This window comes from Eurypyga helias, unplaced genomic scaffold, assembly GCF_000690775.1.
Source record: "Eurypyga helias isolate BGI_N326 unplaced genomic scaffold, ASM69077v1 scaffold16622, whole genome shotgun sequence".
Lineage (NCBI taxonomy): Eukaryota > Metazoa > Chordata > Aves > Eurypygiformes > Eurypygidae > Eurypyga > Eurypyga helias.
The window spans coordinates 2,418-12,655 of NW_010237985.1; the positions used below are offsets into that span (position 1 = coordinate 2,418).

General features: G+C 40.7%; 1 protein-coding gene across 1 annotated transcript; it reads right to left on the reverse strand.

Moving 5' to 3' along the window:
- Window positions 1-5,160: 5,160 nt before the first annotated feature.
- Window positions 5,161-10,010, reverse strand: BLOC1S4 (biogenesis of lysosomal organelles complex-1, subunit 4, cappuccino; the record flags this gene model as incomplete). The annotated part of the gene is made up of 4 exons (XM_010147691.1): window positions 5,161-5,259; window positions 8,179-8,313; window positions 8,904-9,005; window positions 9,939-10,010. Coding segments are annotated over 4 exons (408 nt in total), but the record flags the coding sequence as incomplete, so codon positions are not given.
- Between the last annotated feature and the right edge of the window lie 228 nt (window positions 10,011-10,238).

Genomic DNA, 10,238 nt, shown 5'->3' on the forward strand with positions numbered 1-10,238 from the left:
AGCTCCTGAACTGTGAACAAGTAACAAAATTCCACATGTATGTCAGGTCTGTTGTGGATCTTCACTCATACCTCCCAGTTCAGGGAACTTGCCCTCACCTGCGCACGCTGCTCAAAGCTCTGTCACCACATTTACACCCTGGCATTTGCCCTGGCTCATCTCCCAGCTATCCTATTTTCTGCCTCTTCCGTTCCTGCATGAGGCTCTTGCCATTCCCTTTTTTCTCTTCTTTTTCTGGATGAATCAATCTGAACCAGCTTTCCTGTCAGTTTGCAGATCTCTGCAAACCTTTGAGATTGACTCACGTTCAGAGAAACATTTCAGATGGTCCTGTCATACTTGGTGTCAGTTCTCTGTGATAAAGTCCTAGGATTGGGGGAGTTTCAGCTATTGCTTTTTCTTCTTTAAAGGTCGCTTTCAGGACCACTTGCTCGTAAAGAAAATCCTGACAGTGTCACCTGTAAGAAACAGATGGCAATTAATTTATTTTTAAATGATGTAGGCATCAAGCTACTTCAAGAAACCTACAGTTTCTCAACAGTGGGAGATGATAGATCAAACTCAAAAGTTATCTTTCTTTTCTTCATCGATGCTCAGCAAGTGCTTGCTTCTCCCACACTAATTCTGTCCCTTTGTCTTTTCACTCAGAACCCTCTGACGGAATCCTTGCTAATGCCCAGTTCATTTTCTGAGCTCTGTCAGTTCATTCATATACCTGTATTTTCAACTAAAACAACCATATTTTATGACTACTTATGTAATTTTAATGGTGGGGTTTTTTTCTATTACTTAAACTAATAATCCATCAAATAATGTACAGCCCTATTAAAGCAGACAAAAACTTAATGATGTTCTGAGTCTTTCATGTGGATTTTAGACAGGATACTTGGTGTTCCTATCCGATCCTTTTGTCTGACATCATTCCAAAGGCATTATTTCAATTTTTCAAAGTATGTATATCCAGAGGTGACTGCCTTCTGTCTCACCAGTTTTGTTCTGTACTACACACGAGCAGTACCTTGTTTCCCTCTTTTCTGCTTTGCCTCTTGATTAGCCCTTTAAAGTCACTGATCCTCAGGTATAATTTGAGTACAGCTTCTACTGTTTTGCAAAATCGTAAAAATGACGAGCATTAAAACTTTGTGAGTAGATAACCTCCAGCAAGAAGGTAAAGAACATTCCCTAAATCTCTGAGCCAGCTGGCGCTGGAGGCTGTACCACCACCTCTCAGCTGTACTCCCACCCACTGCCTTACAGCGGAGTCCACCAAGGCAGCAGAGTGGACAAAGCCTTGGATCTGCCCTGCCAGACACAACGACCCAACTCCTGCGGGGCTGTGAACCTCAGCGGCTGCCGACTTCTCATTCCTGACAGCTGTGGTGCCCAGAGATTACCAACCCCATTATGGTCCCCCTTGACCACAGCTAAATCCGACAGGGAATTTGGATTTTTGGACATCAGGAAGAAGTTCTTCCCGGAGAGGGTGGTGAGGCACTGGAACAGGTTGCCCAGAGAAGCTGTGGATGCCCCATCCCTGGAAATGTTCAAGGCCAGACTGGATGAGGCTTTGAGCAACTTGGTCTAGGGGAAGGTGTCCCTGCCCATGGCAGGGGGGTTGGAACTAGATGGTCTTTAAGGTCCCTTCCAACCCAAACCGCTCTGTGATTTTCAAGGCAGGGCTTCCATCTGGGCATATGGGATTTTCCTAGGTAGCTGGTCCAAAACTAGAACTTTCTTTTCTATGAAAAGCAAGGAAATTTAAGTGTCATCACTTATAAATCTTTTTTTTTTTTTTTAAAGGAACCTTAAAATATTTACCATTTTCAACTGTTAAGTTCTGTTCATAGCTGTAGATACAAGCTACCTTGCTCTTCCTTCTCATTCTGGAAAATGTCTCACTCGGGCTCACTCTCTACAGCTAAGACCTTAGCATCTGAAAACAGTTCCTGTGCAGGGCAGAACTGAAATGAAGCTTGCTACTGATTTCTTAGCACTGCAGGTAACACTACTGAACCCTGAAGGCTGTTGTCAGCAGAAGTAATGAACTGCCACTGGTTTTTATAATGTCAGTGTAACCCAGTGCATCTTTAAATCTTTAAATAATTTATTATTTTATTTGGTCAGATAAATCCTCAAATCTGTTTCTTTCATGTCAGTAATGTGCACCCTTCTATAATTTCTTTAGGTTTTAGCACCTGCAGTAGCACTGCTCAAGTGTGGAACGACGTGTGTAGGTCCAAAAATAATTAAATACAAATATCAACCTTTATGTGTCTACTTCAGGCATAGTTCATCCTGTAAGTATTAGGTAAGACAGATCATGTTGGTTTTTGTCCAGGAGCTATGAAAAATGTGGACTTTAACTTTCAGTCTGTCCTCAATACCTGTTGCTTCTACTATAAATATATCTCTATCTTACAGTAACCTGATATCTTTAAGTAAGCTGCAGTGTTACTTTCACTCGGACACTTACCTAAAATGCACCTAAGTATAAGAACAGAAAAACTTTCAGCACTCTCTCTGCTGGGATAACTTCCAAATTTTTGCTTCACGCCGCGTAAGAAAAGTCAGATTTGTGCGTAGACTCTACGGTTGATATTAAACCTTGGCTCATTTCACAGGCTCCATAACCAACCCCCAGCAGCTCAGCTCGTTAAAAATGCCATGCTTTACATCAGTTCTATTTGAAGAGCTCATCCTGTTAAAAACAGCTAGCGCTATTGTTAGTGGCTTTGTACCTTGGAACCCAAGCAAGAGAGAGATAACCAGCGTACACAGAAAGACACAAATATAGCTTTACATGAGCATCAGTGTCAGTGGATTTTGAGATCTAATTTGCAGCTGCCAAAAATAGTAAACCTTGAGCCTAATTCATAATACAGTTATTACTGGTTTTACACTAATGCGAGGTAATGACAGCAGCCAGAACAAGGGGATATTCCACAAGTCTGCCTTAACTGAGCGTTGACACTTGAGTTTTTATGCCACTCCTGTTTGGTGAGACTGACTGTGAAGGAGGAGACAGACAAGGTAGTACAAATGCAACCACAGAGTGCATGCATGGGACTTGTCAGCAGAGCACCTTAACTTTGCAACTTCTCCAGACTTCAGTTCACAGTTGAACTGTGACCTTGCTATTCTGTATATCACCTATAAAAAAAGCCACGATTTATTTGTTGTTTGTACTTTTATAGCATTTCCTTAATAAATGCCCCATGTACTGTCCATTATTTTCAGTAATAAAACCAACTCCAGAACATTCACAACATAGACTGTTTTAGTTAAAGAAATTGCATGATTTTTTTTGTTTGTGGTGTGCTTTGAAGACACAACTTAACATTTTCCACACAGCTGTTTAACATAAACGCCCACTTCAGAATGTGATTTTTTGCCCTCTTATTAATATGAGCAATATTGCATGACAAATACTCAGCTATATAAGCTTGCTGAGACCTTTATTATTTTCACATTTTAGATTATAAGTTTAAAATAACTGCATTTTAGCTTGATTCAGTGGGCAAAGGTGTTATTCAAGTAGTTAATTAATTCGAAAGCCCTTCTAAGGTTACTTTAAAATTGTTTGTAATGTCACTATTAGCATGTTTAAGAGTACTTGGCTGTAGCCTCACCTCATTACATTAATAACTACTACAGAAACATGTAATTTCATTAGATTTCGCTAAGGAGCATTAAGCCTTCAAGAATTATTTACACAAACCGAAACGTACCACACCGTTTGGAAATGCAACCATTGTTGCAGAGGGACATTAAATAGTGAAATATTTAGATATGGATGAAAGTGAAGTCAAATGCCTGTTCAATTGTAATTATTTTTTTAGACTCTTTACATTAAAACTCAGTTCACTTTTACATTAGAACTGCTTTGGGAGGATAGTAACCTTGACCTCACAATCTTTGGTTTAGTTTTTAATAAATGTTGCTTCAGATACCATTTAAAACCTGATCCCTACCATTTCAGGGAGACAAGACCATACGGTTTTCAAAGCTTTGCTTTGTCTCTTAATATATAATCCTCGCTGTACAACTGCGTACCTTCTTCTGTGCTTGCAACACAAAAATCAGCAGACGTTGTCATTTCCCTAACTCCTCTGAAATGTGAGTTTTGGATGTTGGTAGCGAGTTACATTGGCAGTAAAACAGCAGTGGTAAAGTTGTTGTTCAGAGCGATGCAACAATTTATGAGTAACGCCTGCTAGGTATTAGAGGAGGCTGTATGCACCAAGATCCTCAGAAACAACAGTGCAGTTGGGTACTCTCAGGTGAAGTGCAAGACCACAGCAGAGGTGAGATAGGTACGAGTTTATTGACAACGTACTCACGGTGCAGCCAGCACGGGGAGCCCCTGTAACCACACGGGGGATGTGAGGGAAAAGCAGAGTCTGGTCAAGCACCAGATTCGAGGCTCGGTCCACTGACGTCCCTGCCTCAACTCACATACTTCTTTTTGACAGCAGGTTACATCTATCTCACACCCACCTGGTTACACATCAAACAACACAACGCTGCAACAGTTAGTTCAGGTCACTGTGACCCAATGATCATCGGTAGGGTCAGGATCTTTGCTTCGTGAACTGGGACCAGATCACGCACATCCAGCCACATCCTTGACTCCTCGATGATCTTCCAAGTCTTCCACTTGCAGCTTGTACATCCCAACGTGATGCATTTCTCCGTACAAACTGCAGGGACCAGGTTCCAAAACTCTGGAGTAGATGATTTGATGCATAGCTTTTCTTCCGCCTCAATCAGTACATTTGAGAAAAAAGCCCACAAACATCCTTGTGGCACAGCTATTTACACTTGCAGCAGCACAGATATCCACGTGTTAAAAGATTTATATAAAAAAGTATGTTTCCTACTACTCTATTAAAAAAAAAAAAAATCCAATGCAGAAGTATTCTTAAGTTCCTTTCCCAATACAGTCTGAAAATCTATACTGTGTTTTAGGAAGACTTTTGAAATAGCATACACAAAGAAAGATTACCTGAAAATACTGCCTGAATGAAGACAAGGAGAATCAGAATGGCAATATGCCATCAATAATGCTCAGAAATGCAGCTGTTTTGAGGTCAGCATTTCTTTTGTTCACTTGGCTGTCTCTATTCTGGCTGATTCATCTCAATCCCAAAGCAAAAATCATCAATAAGGTGCTTCATTAATACACGGAAAATAGTCTTCAGTCTTGAAGAGGACTGGAGGTTCATAGAGGGTCTGTTGTTGTCGTGAGGAAGACGATTTCTGCAAATTAGATAAGTTTATTTTTCACCTTCCTACATCAGCAAGTTTTAAAACAAAGCCTACAGAGCTAAAATGCAAAACAAGATGAGTTTTCAAGGCTTACCTCCTCAGACAGGTGAAATTTTAATCATAGCTCAGACGGGTCTGGCATATTCTTAGTGTTAGTGAAGAAAAGAAGCCTTTGACTTTTGCCATTGTATCCCCTGAACAGAGTGAGTCCCGGAAAGCGTAAGATATGCCAGCTCCAAAGGAGCCAAACAGGTACTCTCTTTTCCCGCTGATGGTACAGTCATTGTAACCTTCATCCTTCCAAAACCTTTACCATTCACCTCAGCTACGTCCTTTGAGTAAACCCTAGCCTGTGTTCTCATTTACTTTGTTAAAAAGGTCTTCATATGGAAACACACCCAGCAAATGTTTATTTGGAGAAGGCTGCTGCTCCTCTCCTGCTGAGCTTTTTCCATCAAGGATATGTTGGAATATATGCACTATTATATACCATTAAAAACATTATGGTAGTCGACTGGAAAAGAGCTGGTTTACGCTGTTTTTCAGGAGAAGTACACGGGTCTCTTAAATATTAACTGTACGTTGTTTCGTTATACACCGAAGGCTCACTTAAAGAGACAACAGCAAGGACCGACTGCTGCCCAGTGTGTCAGCCTTCCCGCACGTAACCACAACACTGAGCCAGTGCGCGTTTTCAATACGCAGTCTTAAGCAGGAGGGCCTGAAGTCAAGACCTCATTCATCCAACATCCTTTTCGATTCATGAAAAGATTCTGATGAACTGTTCTGCAGAGCTCTCGGTCAGTTTGCCTGCAGAGTTCTCCAGGTACGTTTTTGCCTGTCTGGGATGAGGAAATTAGAGCCTTCACCAATAATAAAGTTAAAAGCATAGTACACACTCCAAGTGTACTTGGAGGCTGGAATGCTTTTACAGCACCAAAATGAGGATACAATTAAGCATACCTACAAAATAGCAAAGTGGAATTTTTCCAGTATTCAGCTGAGCTGTATACTTGTACTCCATATGAAATACATGTTCTCCTGTTGTATACAAAATTGCTGATTTATGACATTTAAATTATACATGTCCTGAACTTCACAATACCAGTAATTTCTCTGAAGTAAGTCTGCTCTGCCATTCAACTTGTGATGAAATAAAAAAATATAAACAAAGATCAGAAGTATAAATAGTGGATATTATCAATGTTCTCCATATCAGAAATACTGACAAATATACAAGCAATCTTTGAAATCAAACTTCTGTTTTTAGCAATTATCTCTTATCCCATACCACCCTATGAGAAAACACCTTGCAAGCAAGGGAAACTAAGGTCACGGGTATTCTGTAACTCATGACACTGATTTAAGAGGCCTATGTTTGTGTTATGCACAAGAAGGGGATCATTTCAATCCCGTGAGGAAATTCCTAGGCAGGCACAGTACCCACAGTTGCCTAAGCACACATTTACAAATAGTTATTTTTGCAGCTGCTTAGCAGACATTTTTACCTTATGAGAGTCTACATCCTTAGTGATATTAGAATTCTTACAGTACTGTACGTTACACTGCCTGGTATCCAAAAGGGAAGAACTTGGAGCAAAAACCGAAAGTGAGTTACTAACACACATCTTAAGAAACCCAAAATATACCCTTTCTGTAAAGAAACAGATACATTTAAATGTGAAGAAAGTGGAGGGGACTTGACTAAATTAAAAATGTAAACTACAACTACTGGTACGGTCTTCTTTTCCAAAGGGCTGATGCATCCGAGTGAGCTCATTAAATGTTAGGCATGAGGAGAAATCCCTGTAGGTATTTTCATTTAGACACGCTTGTGCTGACCAGTGAAAATAGGTATTTTAGGGTGGAATACTCAGTACCACTGCGAACAGTGACCTGCTTTTGACCTGAACAATTCACACCAGTAAGTTCCGAAGGTTGATTTTACTGCTACCCGTACTCAAACCAAGAAACCACTGGACGCGCGAGGTTCAGCCTGCTGACACTTCCTAAGACTTTCTCCCGTGTTAATTGTGGAGAAACTGCTAAGTTGACAAAGCGTTCCCGTGCAACACTAAAAAAGCACTTTCTTAGAAGTTTCAAACTTCTCAACTGAGGATTGTAATTCCATGGCTTAAAACAGTTTTTAGCAACAAAACGGCAAATAATGTTGAATGTTCTTCAAGGCAACTGCTGCAGTCAGTTTTATAACTGGCCCGTAAACAGCAGCTTCGTGTTGTCTTTTTAAAAGAAGAAAATGACACGTCTAAATTGAAACACCAGCGAAAACAAAGGGATGAGAAGTTAACTAACTTAAAGACTGCACAGAAAACAGCAGTAAAGAACAGGTTTCCTGAACTGAATCTTATCAAGACAATACATATTCTTTTTACATCCTTTTTCCCCCCTGCTGCCGCATGCGCTTTCAACATGTAAGAACCCAAACGCTTCAAACAGCCACAACCTGCCCCCCCCTTCCGCAAACCTTGGCTTTCATCTAGCTTAGCTTAGCACAGTTCTCATTTCCCTTTTTGCTAACATTTATGCAGCGCCATGCTTAACGCAGCACGATCCTTTAACTGCCTGTATAGGCTCTCCATACTGGCTCTGCGTACCATCAGAGGCGAGGGAGGCTTTAACATAAGGGCTTGTTCGCACGTGCTTCCCTTCACATTCCCTCCTTTGCGCATCCAGGCTTCTTTGGGGAAGCTACACAAATCCTTCTAAGTATCTGTGATTTTTAAGAGCGTGCATGTGCGTTCATTAAGTCTGAGAACCTTGCAAAAATCCTAACAGAGCATATGAACGTTTGACCGTTAAACTCAGATACGCGCGTTACGATTATTTTAATCGCCCGCTCCAGTGAGCGGAGCAACTGAGCTGGTCACGCGGGAAGAGAAGCTCACTTACGTTAAGGAAGGACGGAATGCTGATCGTGTGCAAGATTTTCTTGAACGTGCTCGGAAAAGCTCCAAGGTCCGTTTCTGCCTTTATGACCCGTTCTTCCAGTCCAGCGACGCTATTTCCAATCATCTTCACAAAAGCCTAGTGTGAAAAAAATGATGATAAGAAATCCAACTTTCCCACTACCAGTTTAAACCAGGATTATGTATTGCATGACAGAGGCGAAAGTTCCATTAATCAAACGTGAAGCACTCCATGCTCTATTTCCCTTCCACCTACAAGTCCATTTTAATGCTAAACATTACTTGAGATACTTAAAAAGCTGCAAAACCAGGTTAAATCTACTAAAACAACCAGTCTTCCTTTTTTATTTGCCTTTCAAATAACTAATTTAGACTTCTTAGGATTCAGATTTTAAGGGCTTTTTTTCTTTTTAAGGTATTTTGGTTTAGAATACCCACAGTCTTCAGAAACTCTTAATAAACAGCATTCTCTTCATTAATCCTGAAGTATTGAACCCAGCTTGGACATGGAAAACAAAAAAAAGGGGGCGGCTGGACTAGATGATCTTTAAAGGTCCTTCCAACCCAAACTATTCTACGACTCTATGAAAACGGATCAGAATCCAAATCCACGTGCATGCACGTGCGCAAGGTGTGCAATTACAGCCTCTCATTGATTATTCCCCCTATAGAGCAACGGACTACATCTCAAAGATACCAAGTACATACCTCTAGTTTGTCAATCTTCCTGTATATGTGTCTCATTTCTGTAGCTTTTGTGTAAATTTGAGGTAGACTTTCATTGACAACTTGAGAGGAATCACTTCGAATCTATAATGATTCAAAGAAATAATACAAAAGTCAATGAATAAAACAAAAAAGTTAAGCAGTAGGCTTTATTCTGGAAACTGGAACTGTGCTCCAATTAACAGATTAAAACTCACATTTTAAAAATACTAGATTAGTATTAGTATAAATAGACTAGGTGAAAACTAATAAGCTAGCTTCTTAGGTGCCTTTAAACCGAATTTATTTTGTATAGTCAAATATTTACCTTCATAATTGAATTAAAAAATAGGCCATGGCAGCCTTATCATCCCAAGATATACTGAAGAATCAAATATATCAAACTAAATTGTTTACTTAAATGAGTAAAAAAAAAAAGAGCCAGGCCACAGAATTTTTTTTGGTTAAAAAGCTAAATAAAGGTCCCCTTAGAGCAGCGCAAGAGAACCATATGTGCTCTGCTTTCAAAGGCAGCCTGTATGCCAGTGTCAGCTTATAGAAACTTTCCCTTGAACTACCCTCTCTCCTCCCATGTGAAAGCAAAAACAAAGCTGCCTTTCTGATGAAAGGGTAAGAAAGGGTCTCCTAAAACCAAATGTAGCTTTGGAGGTTTGTCAACTTTTGAGCAGAAAACCCAGACAGGCTCGGTTTTGTTAAAGGAGAAGCAGAATACTGTGCTGTCCTTTGAAGTACCCAGCATCGTGCTGCTCAAAATGGGATTCCTTGTATGTAAATGACAAATATACAAACAGGATTATGTAAATATGCAGTTATATAGCTATAGGGGTGTATTTTGCTCCAACATGAAAGTTCAGTAGTTTTCATCAATGAGTTACCTAATTATTAGGTATTTTTCTATATGGGAACCTGTCTGCCTAGACAAAAGGCTGCTTCCATCTCGTGCTTCCAAATGAGACAAAGTGCATATTAAATTGTATTCTGACTTCAAAAACACAGCTACATGCAAATTATCCATACCATGTCCAGCATTCCCACAAATTCATCCACTCTAGTCAGCAAGTCTTCCAGACTCCTGTCTAGGCTGTCTATCTGCAAAACAGAAATGCTTTAAAGGCACCCGAAAACACAGGCACAAAACGCAAACCCCTGCTCTCCCAGACAAAACCTGCGGGTACAGACATCGGCCAGACTAAAAGCACCTTCACAGAACTCCCACAGTTCTGCCATCCCCTCCCGGCTACGGAAAGCGCACCCGCTTCTCCCGGCACGGCCGGGGAGGCCTCGCTCCCCCTGCGCCGGACAGCCGGCTGCGGGGCC